At 35.3% G+C, this 18553-nt stretch overlaps 1 protein-coding gene across 1 annotated transcript; it reads left to right on the forward strand.

The window, feature by feature from the left end:
- Positions 1–1361: 1361 nt before the first annotated feature.
- On the forward strand, positions 1362–16599 carry LOC142345297 (uncharacterized). The gene is made up of 5 exons (XM_075397285.1): positions 1362–1517; positions 7908–8063; positions 9245–9434; positions 10170–10445; positions 16105–16599. Exons 1-5 carry the CDS (start codon positions 1467–1469, stop codon positions 16386–16388), a joined length of 957 nt encoding a protein of 318 aa, XP_075253400.1. The 5' UTR covers positions 1362–1466; the 3' UTR covers positions 16389–16599.
- Positions 16600–18553: the final 1954 nt, after the last annotated feature.

Consider the following 18553-nt stretch of genomic DNA (forward strand, 5'->3'; position numbering starts at 1 on the left):
GTGTGTTTAAAAACCTTTCGAAAATCAAACAAAGTTGACGAGTTTCGTGTGTACGAGCATGTTACATCCCATCAACTCACTGAGTAAAACAAGCTAACCACTGCATGCATCTTATATAACTGAAATGAATTTGGGAGCTTGATTGATCTTCATACGCAATTTTAAAAAAGAAGTCTGTGGTAAAAAAAATACGAAAAATGAACGGAAAACACATATTCAACTCTTTTCACTGATTTACACGTTATTTTTCTAAATTCAATACAAAAGTTTTTCCAAGAAAAAATTTGCAGCGTTAAATAATTTTATCGTAAATAAAATAAGTGAATTTATAATGATGGTCCAAAACAACGATAAATTACACCAAGAGGTCGCAACGATTTATTAAAGAGAAATTAAGAAACTATCCAAGAAGTTTAAAAAACAATTGATAAAACTTCTGTGAACATATCAAAGGAACTTTGTAATACAATATAAAAGAACTCTTATAAGCAAAACTATTAGAAATTTTTTTCCAATGTTTGCTCGAAAAGGAAAAAACCAAAAAGGGAGCCCAGAAAATTATCTTTAAACTATAAATCTTGTAACTCATAAAAAGTTCGCTATAACAGCAAAGTTCAAACGTTGGCATTGAACGTCCATAACTTTTCTCATAGCAGTAAGTAAATCAAAAACCAGAATTGGTAAAGAAGTGAGCAAGCAGTTGCTGATAACAGTTGCTCCGTTCTCGCTGAGAATTAACGCAAGTCAGCTTTAAAAATAATCACATTTTCAATCCCCTTCTTTTCACAAAATCCATTCTACGCTTAATGGGTTTTATAGTTAATGGTAACATTTTTTAGTGTTCTCCAATAAATAGACCAATCGGTCAAACTTTTAGGAAAAAATCAGTTTAACCTGTTCTAATCCCCATGGCTGAAGTAGGGTCGGAAATAATTAAATTATGTTTTAAATTAATTACATTCTCCCCGATTTTGAAACCTAGATAAAAAACACCAACCAGCACAGTGGATTGCTAGAACATTTGTTTTATTGCCAAATGCTTCGCAATAAAAGTTTGCCCATTTTAAACAGTTTGAAACTATAAAAAGTTTCAATAAAATTAGAGGTGAAGTTAGAACTTAAATTTTTGTGGCGTTGTGACGGGAGATTGATAATCGCGTTTGCGAAATACAGAGAACAGCGGGCGTTTTAATAATTTAACCTCATTTTGAAATAATTTTGATGTTTTTACTTTTTCGACAAGGAGGGGTATGCACGCTTATGAATGTGTACCAGCTGACCGGAAACATTAAATTTTGATTACATTTTTTCTCATGCAGTTGTTACATATTATTATGTTTAAATAAGAATAATTTGAAGTTTTGAAGTAGCTACCATTGCTTGCTTAATGCTCTGTCACATCAGTGTCATTTCTAAATTGTGGTTTTTCTTGGTCTTGAAGGACAGCGTGATTTCAACATTCGAAAATGGCTCACTTAGCTAAAACTCTTATCATTGTGGCACTGGCATGCTTTACGGTAAGAAATTATTCTTTTTGGGATCTATTTCAAGCCCCTTCTTGGCCCTCCACCCCTGGGTGTAATTTTTTAGTAGCTTGTGTGAGCAAACCAATGCCTGGTTAGCTTATGCGCTGATAATGTCATATACTAAATTTATAAAAATTAATAATAATTTTTTTTCAAAAGGCTGAAAATACAGTCAAGGCAGATGTAGCAAAATTTCACAACCTTTTGAGAGAGCATCATGCAGACATTTAGTCCTTGGAGTGATGTCTCTTGAGCAAACAATTGGTGAAACTCATTCCAGTGATAATTACAAAAAGTCAAAAAGTAGGAATCCCGATTTATGGCCACATTCCCGTAAAAATAAGCTTGGGCATTTTTTATTCTTGATAGAAAAAAAAAACGCTACCAGAATAAATTTAGGAGATGATGATTATCACATAAATACAAATCCCGAAAATTATTAACTTAATTAACCTAATTATATAATTAATTTATCATTTTTAATTTAATCATTTTTTTTTCAAAACGAGGGAATATAAATGCGAGGCCGGTTTTTTTCTTAAGTCAAATTTCCACTTATAGTTCGCGCATCGTAAAGAAAAAAACATCATTTTGTAGTTTAGAGGCTACTTTTGCGCGCGTGTTTGTGGATTTTTTTTCTGTGTGTGTGTGTGTGTGTGTGTGTGCGTGTGTGTAGCGCAGAGGTGGTCGCTAACGGAAATTTTGATTAAAATTTTATCTGAGATTTGTTTGCTTTTAAGCCTATAAAGTATGCTCGTATTTGATATATTTAGATCCTAAAATTTTAGATGGTTAACATTCTAACCCCGCTCTTTCACAATTTTGGATTAGTTGTCTACCAAATGAGGAAGAGACCTTCAAAACCTTCAAATATTATTTTCAGAAATGAATGGTCAATGAATGAAAAAACTGCTTCCCATTTGAATCACATAGTAGAGTGAATAATGTCACAGTAGAGCGCCGATGAGACCTGCAAAAATTAAGATTACGAGACATAACAAACAACAAAATCAAATAACAACAAACTTTTTTGACATCCAAAACTCAATCTCAAATTTTTGAAAAAAGCTTAATAAAAATGAAAAATATCGTCAAACGAAACCAAAACTGAACAAATTCATTTTTTTCACTAGATAGAAAGAACAAAAAAGGCGTAGTTGAAAAAATACTTTTGTGTTTTCTGAAAAGAGTTTTAAATAAAGAAAACCATTAGACATCAACTGAAATCTTGTATGGGTTTTTCTATTCATACATCTTTTGGAGGACCTCAGGATCTGTTGTTATCCAGAAAACGTCGTACGTCTACAAAAACAGACAACAAATAGAGACAAAAAAATTCAATTAAATTTTGCGAATATTCCGTAAAGAAGTTGTATATAATAGCGTTTTCTTTGAAAATCAATAATGTGATATGCGACCTCTGGATGATTAGACTAGGTATCAAGTGGACAAAAAGAACAAACAGCGCAGATTTAAAGACATAGCATTTGCGTTTTTTGGAAACATTTGATTTCAAAGTCATGAAAATTTAAAGTTTAAATAGGTTCCTTTGTTCTTCCATAGAAAACCGTTAAGATCTGTAACTATTAAAGTCTGCTAGAAAATGGTTTTGAAGCCAATAAAACAGTAATCTATTACCCGAAGAAATAAGTGATATCTGACCTCTCAAAAAATGTCAAGACAAGAAAATGAACCTCAAAGTTGGAAAAGTGTTCAAAAATCATTTTTTTTGTAAAAACTTGTAGCATCAAATGCAAAAAGTCATTAGATGGAATGTAAAACAGCAATAAACTTTGAATTTTCATCCCTCAGAAAGTCGATGCGCCATGTTCTTGCTCAGTAAAAGCTAAAGTTGACAACAAATAGAAAAAAAGTGGCAAAGCACAATATTTCGTTGTTTTTTTTTGAGAACAAGTTTAAATAGTCAAAGCGATCATAAGCTGTCGAATTAAAATACCAGGTTGGTTTCTTTGAATCTCCTTAGGAAGGCTTTTGACCTGTCATTAATAAGCGTTGATTTGAACTGTTCTATTCTGTAATTAACATTTTAAACCAAAAAAATGCAAAAATGTTTAAAAAAAGAGCGACTGATTACAAACTGAATTATATTTGTATTTTTAAAAATGTTTAGACCAAAATTATCTTTGATTTTTTGACCGTTCATTATTAACATAGAATTGTTCAATTTTTATGGATCCGGATAAATTGACGATTATACAAAAGTCAATATATCAAAAACTTATTGTGCATTTTCGATTATCATAAAAAAGCGGCAAAATTTTAGTGTAGGAACACTTTCAAAGAAAGGGCAAGTAAAACTATCCCTTCTTGGAGTCAACGAAAATTATTTAGCTGTTTTTGTTTTGGATATGTTAATCCGGCAAATTTTAAAAAGTGGACTAAATCAGCTTATTTCGTGCTTTTTTTGATGAAAAAGGGGTAGAATTTTGAAAAATTCAGCAATCACTTTATCCAAATTTGAATCAAAACTTTCTACAACTCTCTTCTCTTCTCTCATTAAAGGTAAATCCAACAACACTATCGTTAACAGTTTTAACATTTCAGCAAATTTGGCAAAAATTTGAACAAAAACAACGAAAACCAGTCAAATGTTCACAAAATTTAAACCTCTAATAACTCCTTGGAAAATCGATACTCAAAAACTCTGTTTTATTGTATATTCTACGCTGGACGGACTTTTTAATGTTATCAATCACAACCCTCGACGATGAACATTTTGATCGGCCAAAATTGACTGAACAAAGAAAACCGCTTTGAGTATATAGTTCCTCCCCCGATAAATTGAGTCGGAACAATTAAAAATAACTACCTGGTTAGAACTACATGCTCGAATTTTATAAAACAAACTTATTTATTTGTTTACACAAGGTAATTATTTGTTCGCACAAGCGAACAAAGGAATACAAGCTAAATTTTGTTAATGAGAGGAAAGCAGTCAGTTCCAAGAGGTCACTGTGGTTGTTAAGTCGGGTCTTTCCCATTATCGCCCCCATCAAAATATAGCCCCCCATTATGGTATAATTACCATGATTGGGGGGGGGCTATAAGTTATCTGACCACTAAGCTGGGGGGGGGGGGGGGCTATAATGGGAAAGACCCGTTAAGTCACCCAATTCTTAGACAAAAAATTTGATAAAAATAATTATAGCACTGATGTTTTCAACAATAGTTTGAATATTGGGTATATTTTGTGTATTTTGGATAATTGGATATTTAGGCATTGGGTAATTTGTCCTGACACCAGTTAGCATACAGCTCAAATGAAATTATGGACGTCAAAATAGATACTTGACATACACGTTAACAAAACATCACTATATAATAAGTAGCATGGATAATTCTGCTATATATCTATACCGCGCGCTTGAAAGGTTCTTTTGAACGCACGCGAGTGGGTCAAATCAATTACCATTTCATTATCTTCACAACAAAGTGACCAATTTTCAAAAGCAATGAAGCTCTTTTCAAGCTTTAATTGTAAATTGAAGGGTAGAATGATACGCAAGCTAAAAATAGATTTATAAGCCAAGCATATATTACTTGATCACCTTCAAATTATCTCTGCGACTGCTAAGGAACATAAGAGGGGTGTCCCAAGCTGCATGATTTTAGGCACATGATTTTTGGTACAAATGTTTCCTTATACTCGTATTCGAGAACAAACAATGCATCTAATATAAAAACGAAGAAAGTCCAAACAAAAGTTTCTTATTCAAACGCAAAAAAAGATTTACATTTACTCGAAAATGGTAATGTTTTCGCGACCCAAAAATAACTCAAATTTGCTCTTGAATTATCCGTCACTAATATCCGCGATTCTATTTCTGAACAAGCCTGGAAAAAAGTGACATTTCGTGCTCACCGCGCTCACACAAAAGAACTTCCCTTTTTAAAATGCAATTATTTTGTGATTTAATTTTTGTTTCTTTTTAATTAATTAAACGTGCCTTTTAATTGTGAAATAGTCGTGAACCAAAACAATTACAGTCAAAAACTGACAAAATAGCCTGATGGTTTTTTGTCATATTTGGACTATAATTGTTTTGGTTCATGACTTTTACAAAGACCATTTGCAACCGTTTTAGAAATTTTAGAGGTTCAGGGAACCTGAAGGTTTGACAAAAGTTTAATTAAGAAGCCTAACTTTTCATAATAGCCACGTTTATAGTTTCCCTTATTTTTGGATCAAATATAATAAAACGCAGCATTTCATCAAAACCAATGAACGTCTTTCTGAATATATTTTTTGCTTTTTATTTGTTGAGAAATATTTATTATGCAACTTGAATTTATTACAGACACATAGAGATTAACATTATGGGTGCTAACAATAGGTGGGCCATCTGTCCATAGTAGGGTCTAAATGATATTTTGCAGGTTTGTTACTAAAAACCTTCTAATCATGAAAAAGCTTTGAGCAGAGTGAGGATGACTCTTAAAATCAATTTCATTTCCAACCTTTTCATACTTTTAAAAATGGGGTCAATTGTAAATTTCATTGTGCCTTTTTCTATTACAAATGATTTTCTACGTACAGTCATTGTTACTTTGTCTTTTCATGCTTTTTGGTGGCTTATCTGAACAACAGGCACATTACCCCGTTACAACTTGTCAGAGCTTTTCCAAAAGAAACAAACCGATACGTTATTTCTGAAAAACAGAGAAGAAAATGGCGATTATCGTTCATTATTGTTGATAACGTTACAAAATTTTAAATTCTCAGGCTTTAACAAACTTTTACTGGCCTGCGTTTCAAAACACATTACGCTTGTTTAGTTAGAAATATATGCCATAGGTTGATTGAAATTTCACTTTTAACCTGTCTAGTTAGTTTGATATTACTGAATGGTTTCTATAAAGACAATTACTTTGACTAACAATGAAGCTGGGCAAATAACGTCAAAAAATGCAAAAGGCATGGAATTAAATTATTTTTTGATTCTATATGACACGCATCATCGATTACGTAACCAAGACCACATGAAGTTTGATTACAAATTTGGTTATGTGTAGTTACAAATTTTGCGAACACTTCATGTATAAAATTTATTCTTTTGGATGAGATATAACTGCATTGGAAAAATAATCTCCATGTTTTGAATATTTTGTTTTTTCTTTGATGTCTGTCGTAAAAAAGTTACATCAACATTTTAATAATATTTATGAGCAGGAGTTGGCTCTCCAAGATTTGTGCGTTTGAACAATCAGCAAATTATTGGAGCTTTGCTCAGAAAAACTTCTAAAGCAGCCATTTTAAAATGGCCACAATAGCATTGTCTTAAAACCAGCTCGTTTTTTCAAGAGAACTCTTAATCCTTCCTATGACCATGCTGATCTGTCTGAACAAAAATTCAAAAGTCTGAACAATTCTTACAACTGAATGCAAAACAATTTAAACGGATCCAACGTATTTTCATTTTCAGAACCGACAATCGGGAAGACGTACAAAGTCAGAGTTCCTTTGTTCAAATTTAGTCGTTTCCTTTTAAATCCGTTCACTAAATTTTTTTCTTGTGAAGAAAATTTTAAAAAGTCAGAAATTTTTAATCAAAGGGTGATAAAGTTTAATTTACATCTTTTTTTCTTTGCATCAGAGGTTTGTAGACACAACGTGATCTTCAGAGTGCTTTTTTGACCCGCAAAGTTAGGTCTGCAAAAGATGTTTGACGGAGAGACCCACGCAATTAGGTCCTCGTCACCTCTCAGTGTTTCTTTTCACTATTGGAGGTTACTAGTGGTAAAAGATCAGGAGGCCCCATTTGCGTGAACAACAAAGAATTTTGTTGAGTCCACATCGGGGTTTCTAAACGACGCTTTATGGAGTTGAACATAATCGAAGAAAATCCACTGCTTTTATTTTTTGAAAGTCTTAAAGCGCAGATTACTGTTTGATAACCTAATCATCAAAAAAAAAAATTCTGAAATAATCAACAGTTTATTTAAATCTTTTTTTTTAAAAAAAGTGTTTCAATCCACGATTTCCGCAACTTATGTTTTTTTTTAAACCTATCATGCAAAATCTTGCAGTTCTCGACGAACTGAGTTTTTCTCTGTTATTTTGGAGGTCACAAGATCAGTCTGGTTTGGCCGAACATAACAATATAGTTGACTGGGCTGCCTGTCATTAATTCAGGACTTTTGGTGTGTCGCTAATTTATGCATTACGATCCAGCACAAACTCCTGAAATTCGTCGGCCTGTACTTACTTTTATCCCTCACAATTTGACCAATGAAAGAATATTAGTGAAGATCTGAAGAGCAAATTTGAAGATCTAAAATAGACTGTTTAACAAATGAGCAAAAGCGCTCGCAATAGTGCATCTTAGGCGTAAACTAATAATGTTTTTGATTCCTTAACAGAAGTGCTGGGCTGCCCTGGATCTCGCCAACTTTGTCCAGGAGTGTGACTGTTTGATGGCATATGGGGACTCCATTGCCAACTACACTGCACTCACTGCCCAGATTTGCACTGCAGCCTGCTTTGCCCAGCCTCAATGTATTGGCTTCTCATACTGTGTAAGAAACCAAACTACTCTTCATACCGACCTGTAGGGTCTTGGAAACAAACCCCAATTTTAAATTTTGGTCGTAATTATTTGTTCGGCAGTGATACCAAGTGATTCATATCAAGTTCCATTGGCCGCTAAGTCATGGTCATGGCTCGCGAGGCGTGGCCAAGAGCGCTAAATGCGCAGCTCGTTAAAAGTCAAATGGGGGTTTATTTCCGCGGGGTTTAATTTCCTATATAGAATTAAGTGGTTTTTATCCGTGGGTTTTTTTTTCAAAACCACCACCTGTCTGCCCCCAACAGCAATTTATGATTTAGAATTCGGACAAGCCATGGAAATCCCTTGTACATAATATTTGCGGGGATCGTTACACAAAAGTACCCTTGCAGTCTATTGCGGCCGCTCTTAAATAATTTCTCCCCAGGATGATGTGTGCGACCCAAGCCAGCTCTGATCAAACTGACTTGCATCGCACAAAGGGCGTACCAGATCATAAAGACCAAAATTGGCTCTCCTCAGACCAGCTTAAATCTGGCACAGTGGTATCACACCTACTTGGGTTGCGCACTGGAGGTGCCAGACTAAATTGGGTCGCGCACTGGGAGTACCCCGACTGGCAATAATAACAGTTGAAATAGCAGTAATATGCTGTATTGTTTTCAGAAAAGTAGACACGTTATTTATATGGTTTTTGAGTCAGTTGAAGATAATATAGTTCCAAACAATAAAGATTTCAGCTCAACAGCGATTACCAAAACTTAGTCCTTCGTGTGGTCTTTGATCTTCATCAAGTAAAATTGGGAAGTGCTCTTTCAACGCGGGGAGTATTTATCTTTGCTTTTTTAAGGGGGGGGGGGGGCTGGTTGCTTTCTGGATTGGACCTTTTTGCTCTTATCAGACTTCACAGACTCTGGAAAAGTTTATGATGAGCTAGTACAGACTCTGGAAAGGGCGCTCTTCAGATTATGCTTATGCGATCTCATTTTCAATTAATGACAATAAAAGTTAGATCGAATTGTGGAAATTGAGGCGCCTTTTGAAAGCGCATAGGCATAGGAAACTTGTTTAATGCAATATCATAGTTTGTAACTGGGTCAGAATTTTTCCAATTCTTCGGCACGTGGAAAAATCCACAAGAGCATTAGTAGCGCGTAAAAAGAAGGATATCCTTTTTGTTTTCTCTCCCAGGAAAGGTCACGTGAGTGTCAGCTGTTCTCTAGAGACACCTTAGGCTATGTGAAAGATGCAGTGATGAACAATGACTGCAGTGGCCACCCCTCGGAGCCAGTCACTTCCAGTAAGAAGTGGTACTGGATCAATGAAGTCGAGAATGCCCAGACTCAGAATTGTCAGACATTGTGGACTGCTAATCCAGGCAGTAAGTCACAAGTTTGGAATAGAACAAATAAGGGGTCTTTCCCATTATAGCCCCCCCCCCCCCAGCTTAGTGGTCAGATAACCTATAGCCCCCCCCCCCCCCCCCCCCCCAATCATGGTAATTATACCATAATGGGTGGGCTATAATTTAATGGGGGGGGGGGGGGCTATAATGGGAAAGAGCCCAATTAAGAACGTTGTCCACACTTTTGAGACTTTGTTTTTTTTTGTCGAAGGATAAATGTTTTTATGTACTTAAGAATAGGAAACGACGCCAATTGCAATCATTTGACACCAAAAATTTTCGATTAATAACCCAGGCTTCGGATTCGACTTATAAAGAGACTTTAAAAAGTCTTGAAGGGGGGTCAACACTGACAATAAATATATGGTCCAGCATTCTACTTAAAGTTTGGGATCTTTTTCCCCGTTTCTGCTCCCCCCCCCCCCCCCCCGCTTAGTGGGTGCATATTATTTGCACCCTCGGACGAACGTGCAATATTTTTACATAATGATTTACTGTGTAATGACACGTGCTCTGTAACGGGGGGATGCATATTGTACTGGGAGGGGGGGGGGGGATGCATATTGTACTGGGGGGGGGGGGGGGGGTGTATATTTTAGTGGGGGGGGGGGCACAAACGGAGAATATCCGCTTTTTGTGTCCAGCATAGTCAGGCCTAAAACATGGAAACTATTGAAATTCAATTAAAGTTATTTAGAAAGTCCGTTTAAGACAGTAACGGCTACTATGAAGTTGTGATCAGAGGAGTGAAGACATGGGTGTACTGCTTCGTCTACAACTCACAACCACTCACTTATATTGACATTGGAGGTTATTCATACTGGGGTGGCAGTACTTATGGTCTTGTGTCGCCCTTTGATCCTGCCAGAACTGTGTTCCACAGGGCTCAGGTCAACTATGACTCATGCTTGGCGACTATCCAGACTGTAGACCAACAGTTCACTTCATATTACGATGGCGCATCCGCAGCTAACAATCACTTAATGGGTTTGTTAACTCCTTGCATGAATAAAAACTGAGAAGTTGGTGATACCTATCGCGACCATACAAATTATGTTTCTTTACCCAGGATCAGGTGCGCAACTCAAGTCAGCTTTGATCAATCTGTATTGGGTCGCTCATGTAGTTGCTTGATCAATCAGACCAAAATTGGCTCTGATCAGACTGTCATGAGTCGCACACTGGGGGTATCAGAGGCCAATTTGTGCACTGTTATTTTTTTTACAAAAAATGTACCATTCAAGATGAAAGCTGAAATTCGGACAAGTTCTCAGCAGAATCACGAAACCTTACTTGAAGCAAGAATTTGGCAAAATTAACTATCTGCCATTGCATATAGGAAAAAAGGCGCGCTAGAATCCCGCACCACTGGAATCAGGTATTTGAAACCTACCAAGCGAGAGCTTTCAACCATTTTTTAAGACTAAAGATTAAAAGAATTGTTTGTAAATGTCAGCTTTTGTATCTAATGCATAACAAGGCGGCTCGTTAATGTGCGTTCGCACATGATGTTCCGACCCGAGCTCATCTACATTTTTGACTCAATTGTCAACCAAATGAAGAGATAACAAAAATAGATGTTTGAATTTAAAAAAAATGCTACATTTTAAGTTAATTAAACACACTAAATTCTGCCTCGATGAAATAGCAATCATAGGTTTCATTCATGTGACATCAATAACTCATCACAATAAGTCGTATGGCAAAGAAAAATACATCAAAACCACGAAATTTTTTAGAGAACCCATAGTATCAAAGTCAAAAAATTCTACAGCTTTCAACGGAAGGCATTTAATACGCTAAATTACGCCTAGATGATGTGAAAACTAGGATGTTTGTCAATCAAAATTTATCAATAAGACATTACAACAGGTCATTGACTATGAAAACAACAACAAAAACAGGCAAAATCCAAAAGTTCGGTAGAAAATTGAGAGAAGAAAGTGTCAAAGCTATTTAAACCATAAACTTTTTTCACTGAAAATTTTTTCAACGATCCCTTGAACGTCTTCACTAAACCAATGGGAGCTATCAATATTAGGATAATGTAATACGATTTCAAAAGGAACCAAAATTACTAAAAAAAATCCAAAAATTATAAAAATTATGAAAACTCGTGCACCGAAGTAAAAAAACCAATAGTTAGAAGACAAAACCGCTAACTAGATAAATTGTTGCTGATGAAGAAAAAAAGTGGTTCTGTCTTTACGAAGACTGACTTACAATCCACGAAAATAAGCTTAAGATTGATTTATGTTAAAAAAAAATAAAAAAATATTTTTAAAGTCTTAACAACCATTAAACTCAAAATCTTTCAAAGGAATTCAATGAATACGCTCAGCTATGCCACGATGTGAATACAAGGATGCTTATGATGCATAGCTAATCAATAAGACATCACAATATGCCTTATGACTATGAAAAAAAAAACAACAAATAGAGGCAAAAACCAAAATTTCTTTAGAAAAATGGGAGAAGAAAGTGTTGAAGCCATTTAAACCATATTTTTTTCTCAGAAAGTTTTATCTATGATCTTTTGGACGTCTTCAGTAAAAGAAGATGTAGCCATCAATATTAGGATGATGTGATAAGATTTCAAAATGAACCAATAAAACGAAATGTCCAAAAAATTTTTAAAAAAATTTGAAATCTTGTGGCATTGAAGACGTATAACCGATAGTTAGTTGATAAAGCCGCCAACGAGATTAACTGATGTTACAGTGATATGAAGGAGCTCAATCCTGTTTTTACTGAGACGAACTTACAGTTCACAAAAATAAGTTTATGATTTACTAATTTTAAAAAACTTTCGAACATTTATTTTCAAAGTCTTAACAGCCCTTAGCTGTCCACTCACAGCACTAGATAGGTTCACTTAATGCTCATTAGCAAATCTATTGCACCTTTAGTCAACAAGTTTATGCCATAGGATTATAAAACCTTAGTAAAACCTCAAAAAATAAATCAAAATTTCATTTGAAATTACGAAATTTGAGATACGAGTCCAAATAAAAACATGAGCGATCCCTTCGAAACAAATTTTTTGTTCATTGGGCTTCATTTGATCGTAAAAGAGGCTTGTCATTAACCGAACTTCGATATTAAAGGTGTCTAGTAGTCTCTAGGTGACTTGAAAAAACAAAAAAATTGCAAAATTTTCTAAAAAAAGAGCTCCCAAACCTAATTCGAATTTTTTTTATATATTAAACTTCCCTCTAAGACTAGAACTAGTCTTTATTATCTCCTTTCGTCTATTAAAAACCTAAAATTGATTTACTTTTTGGCGTGAAATCTAGTTTTGAATTAAATTTTTCGTAGAAAAAACGTTAATTCGAACGAAAATTACGGTAAAAGTGAACAAAAGTGAACCAAATATCCAGTGTTCACATGAAACTTTAAGCCTCGATAACTCCTCGCAAAAAACGAAATTCAAAAAAAAATCTTTTTAATTTCGAATTCTACGCTGGACGAGCTTTTTAATGATACCACGCACATTTCTCTACGATGAATATATCGGTCGGCCAAAATTCACGGAACAAAAAAAACCCATTTGAGTATATAGTTCCTCCCCCCCACAAGTGGGGTCGGAACAATTAAGATTACCGATTCATTACCTAAAATATCTGATAAGGAATTAAGGAATTAATGATAAAATTATGTGGATTTAATTTCTATTAATTAATGATGAAATTATTTGATAAGGAATTAATGATAAGGAATTAATGCAAAAATTATTTGTTTTATTCAAATGCGATATGACAACCACTCAAATCCTATTCAATGTATTTTTTTTGTCAAAACACTATCATAATCTTAGGGTTTACGGGGAGAACTTGGACGAAAAAAATAGTTAATTGTACAGAGGGAACGAAAGATGATCGTTGGGAAAAAATTATCTTGTCAGCAAATTAATAGCGAAAATTATTAAGCACCAAATCTTGTTGTTTTGTGAGCGATCAAAAAGAAGCGACGAAACGAAGTCTGCTGTCTAATTGGTATTGTAATCGGAGTTCTTCAATGACAATCTGTTGAAGACAAAAAATCTTAAATGTCCAAGACTACATAACTTTATTGAAAACCGTCGGTCTTTACCAAGTGTTAGTTCACAAAGTTTTAGTAGGTTTTTGCATGGTCTTCGATCATCTACCGGGTCATTGAAAACATTGAAATCGTTGCAACTGCCTCTTTTCATTCGCTGAAACCTATTTAAAAACCGCAAACGGAAATTGGATCCAAAGAACACAAAGATGACTTTTTTCAAGATATTATCAAAGATAGCTTGATGTTGAAAAAGTGGTTTTCAAATTGGGAAACTTTGGTTTAGTTGGTTTGTATATCAGCTAACTCATTTTTTGCCTAAGTAAAGAAAAATGGAGAACAATTTCGTTTTCTCAATTTCAGCGAGAAAAAAATTTATTGTAGTGAAACAGAAATTTCTAAAAACAAAAGCGAGAAGACTCATTTTTGTTGACTGCGTCATCCAAAACTTGAATGCGATAAAAACGAACATTTTTAGAGATTGTTGTTGTCCTCTGGAAACCAAAATAACGTCAATGAGGAATAGGCCACAGTTGTAAACTGTTCTCACATTGTAAAACCAATGAATAAAGAGAGGCTTCATAGAAAATGTTGATTTTTTCTTGTTTAAATGTCTAATTTGACTTCCATGTTGAAATTTCAATGTTTTGAGCTGGTATGTGAAGTGATACCCATAAACAACTCTTTGGGGACGATTTTCTGTATCTTTTTTGCTTTTCGTGGTCAAGTATAATATAAATTTTAAAGAAGAAGTTGGAAATGAAAATAACACCGCACAGCTCGTGCCGAATTGCAAAATGATCGATTTTGAGGGCTGTAAACATTCATTATTTTAAATGGACGAACGAGTGAGACGTCAAATAATTTTGAAGTAAAGTTATCAAACTATAGATTTTATTCAACTACGGCCGAAATTACATTCAATTATTGGTAACTAATTCACACTATTTCTAAAAATTGATTTGATGCATAATTATCTTAAATTTTTTGCATTGTAATTACTTCTAATATTTTATCTTAGGCATTTAAAATATCAATGTATGGAGAACAAAAATAATATTTTATTAAAGGAAAAAACCACGCGCATGGTGGAGATTGAACCAGGGCATCTGGTTTGCTCACATGAAGACAGCACTGCGCTACGATTTGCTGTATTAGCGGCAAAGTTGTGTAAATATGTTTAAGAAAGTATTAGCTAGGACGAGATGAAAAGCAAAATAAGTAGTCTTTGCGTCTGGTGGGGCTCAAACCAATGCGCCAGTTTGATAAGAGGAATAGAGCACTGCACTACAAGTCACTGTATTGGTAGTAGAAATGTCTGATTATGTTTGAGAGGGTAAGAGTTCAGACGCAATAAAATGAATTAAGGGAAGCCACGCGATGATCCTCGCACCTGAATGAACCACTGCGGTGAATGAAAGAAGAATAAAAAGCAGTAAAAGGAGCTATGCTAACGTAAACCATAAAAAATTTGAAACAAGCCTTGCATAGCACTAATTTATGTTATAAGTTTTTTAATTGTAACATGTGATAAAAAAATTGTAAATATGTGATTTAAAAAATCAGTGGAAAGAGTGAGAAAATTCAGAAAAATGTCTTGGTTGAAAATGAACCTAATCGGTCAAATTGGTATTCTTCGTGTGTTGCTCATGGTTTTGAGTCCTCCCCTTTGATAAAGCTGTGCAATTTGCAACGGTGTTTTTTCTATGTGTTTCTTACAACTATGCTCCGAATTTACTTAAGCACTTGGTCAAAGTATTCGAGGCTTACGAGTTTTTCCCTGTTTCTCTTCATTTTGTTTTTCCGATTATCTTTTTGTTTAATTGTTTACTCTTTTGGCGTTTTTGATAAAAAAAAACAGATTATAACTGATTTTGAGCGATTTTTCCGTGGAGACTTCTTTAGCCGGTATCTGATTGTTAGCTTCAATCGAGCAGTCTTATTGCTTTAAACTAAGTGCTTTGATAAAGGCGAGTACACGCAGTACACGCAGCTGGACTGTATTGACTCGTTACTTGATTGAAAGGAATTTGATAGTTTAATTGAAATGATCTTCTGCTCATCAGTCATGATAAAAGTGTGGCATTATCCTGTTGTTTTTGCTTTCAAAGTTATAAATTATCATTTTTTGAGAAAATGCAATTTTCTTCGAAATCGCAAGAGGTGAAGGACCATACTTGCTGACTACATTATAAGCAATAGTAAGCAATAAGAATGCACGTAAATTTATTGAGGCAAAAATGCAGCTCATGAAAAGATTTTTGCCCCACCTATGATTTGACAAAATCTTTGACCTGGTCAAAACAGGCAAATGAAAAGACTTTCTTGACCATGATTTGACTTTTGCTCGACGCAAGTGCATATGACTAATAAAGTCTAGCAAAGTTCTTTTCATAACTCTTTTGGTTCCAGCGTGGTCTAATCATACCTACTTTTGGCTGAGCATGGTCTTTTCATAGGTCGAAGTCAAGACTAGGGTGAGCTTTCGGGTCGTCACTTCTTCGTGCTCATACAAAGATATTATATGGCGTCATACAAATGACACCTTACTTCCTCGTACGATCCTTGTATGATATCTTTTATAGATATATATTTTTTTCATTGCCAGGTGTAGGAAACGGTGGGAGCTGTTTTGGAGATGAGTACGGCAGTCACGTGGTAGACATCAGAGGAACTATCTTCCAGTTTCCAGGTTGGGTGACGTTTGCAATGACTGGCGACCACGTAGAGACCATAAACACTACCTACATTGAAGCACAGTACTCGTATCTCGAAGGATTTGGAAACTGTGGCATTGGAACTGCACTTACGAACCAATTAGATCTGGACGAAGATGCCAGAAAAATGACAGAAAGAATCCCACTTCTACTATACGTGCCAACAAAACCCTAATCGAGACCCTGGTCTTATGAAAAGACAGCCCTCGATCGCCATAAGCAAGGAAAATTTAAAGGAATATCATCGAACTAAGCTAGAACTAAAACTGCTGTCGATGATTTATTTTTTTAATGTTGCTGGTCAAATATTCGTTTGGATTATGAGAATTACATGCATCAAACGAAAAACCAAAGCAAATATACCCCCAAATTAATTTGCCAGAAAATTATTACCTGCGTTGAAAACAGGTTAGAAAGAAAGTAGTGTTCTTGGCTGAAGAAATTAGTATTTGAGGTACTTACAATAGACTGAGATAGAAGCCCGGCTTAACTTGTGAGCAAAAACTTCCACACTGAGTTATAAAACAACGTTCACCTGTAGCTTAACCTCGATGCCGACAGCTGTGCACACTAGGCTCTAAGTAGCACACGTTCTGTACTACCAATGCTATTATCGTTCCAGTATTGCTTTCAACCCAAAATTTGATTATTGTAAACAGGGATCCAAAAATGATGCTGAAATTGATAACATTTATTCAGTCGCAGGTTGAGACTCCCTGGTGATTATTCATATTGTTATATGGTTGAGAGAGAGAGAGAGAGAACAACCTCATGTAAATTGTGCATAAGGAGCTTGACATAGCTTGACGAGACGCTCTAATTCTTCAACGTATACTTGGCTGGCGAAAAGAAGCCTTCAGATGCTGGTTCGAATCCAGTACTGGTCCATTTTCACAGTAGTTGCACCTGAATAGACTCCCTAACAGGTTATGGGCCCAGACCCTAGTCTCTGAGCTTAACCACAAAAGAGAGACGAGATAGTTAGAAACTGTGAAAGAGGATGCGCAATTTAAGGGGGAGTGTTAGAAGGTTGAGAGAGAACAACCTAATGTAAATTGTGCATGAGATAAGCTTTACAAGAAGCTCTACTTGTTCAACGTATACTAGGCTAGAGAAATGAAGCCTTGAGGAACAAGAAAGAACGTGATAACGGGTTATAAGAGATGCCCAAGTTCGAAAGCTTAAGACCAGTTGGTGTAAATGGGTAGCACACTAGGTGTTCCCAATGACCTTGGGAACTCAAGAAAAGCATGACATTTGCTGATGATTAAAACTACCGCCAAAAACCTGAGAGTTACTCTTTCCCAAAAACATCTGACAAGAAGTCGCAACCAAATATGAGCAACCAAAAGTCTAGAATATATGTTTCATTACATAAATTGGAGACCTACCTCCGTGATTAAGAAACATAGTCTAACTTCTGAAACGGAATACTTTTAAAACAAAGAGGGTGACATCACCCCCCACCCCCCCCCCCCAAGGACAAAGAGACAAAGAAACGTACCACGTGTCCGAACAAAAGGGGCCTACCTGACGACCAGTTACCCAGTTACACAACACCTTCATCAACAATTAAGACAATCAGCATCAAGAGAAGCCCCCCCAAGACGATTTTTTGGTCTCAGACGTTACCAGAGACGAGGAGATTTTTTTTCAAGGGTTCCAGACGTCACCCGATCAAGAAGGCCTGACTTTTTTTGGTTGCAGACGTCACCAAGTGATGATAGCCCGAGGTCCCAGACGTCACCTCAGAAGTCCCTTTCCCGGTTAGACGTATCCAAAAAAAACTTAAAAACATGAAAATTGTCCCCCAGCGAGCTTTTGTCGATGCTTTATGAAAGAAATAGCCATGAGAAACCACATGTCAGCATTTAGCAGCAAAAAAACACATAGACTGTACGAAAAAACGATATAGCCTTTTTTGGATCAGAAAAATTCAAAAACATTTTTCTGAATTTGTCGCAAAAAATGTACATAACAGTAAAATTAGCAGTTGAATAGAACACCTCAGTTGGACCTTAAATTGACTTTTATAAAGTCTAGCTGTTTATGTAAAATTTTTGCACAAAAAACGAAAAAGTCGCTAAAGTGCTTTTTTGAGGGTCAAAAATCAAAAAACGTTATCCCAACATTTTAATGGAAAATTTTTAATAAATCCAAGAAAACCTATTGATTGGGCCCCCTCAGTTTGCTATAATACAAGTTTTAAAGTTAGTTTATGGACTTTGCTTTTTAGCAAAGAGACAACAAGAATTTGGCAAAAGTCGCTTCTTTGACTTTAAAAATTCAAAAAACGTTTTCTTGACGTTACGATATAAACTATTAGTAGATCCAAGAAAA

This window comes from Convolutriloba macropyga, chromosome 9, assembly GCF_964194025.1.
Source record: "Convolutriloba macropyga chromosome 9, txConMacr16.3, whole genome shotgun sequence".
Lineage (NCBI taxonomy): Eukaryota > Metazoa > Xenacoelomorpha > Acoela > Convolutidae > Convolutriloba > Convolutriloba macropyga.

Bases quoted from the DNA above. Each gene is read 5' to 3' on its own strand.
- LOC142345297 (XM_075397285.1), top strand. From the start codon at position 1,467: ATGGCTCACTTAGCTAAAACTCTTATCATTGTGGCACTGGCATGCTTT. The intron at 1,518-7,907 runs GTAAGAAATTAT...ATTCCTTAACAG, and splicing joins TGGCACTGGCATGCTTTACG to AAGTGCTGGGCTGCCCTGGA. The intron at 9,435-10,169 runs GTAAGTCACAAG...AGTCCGTTTAAG, and splicing joins GTGGACTGCTAATCCAGGCA to ACAGTAACGGCTACTATGAA.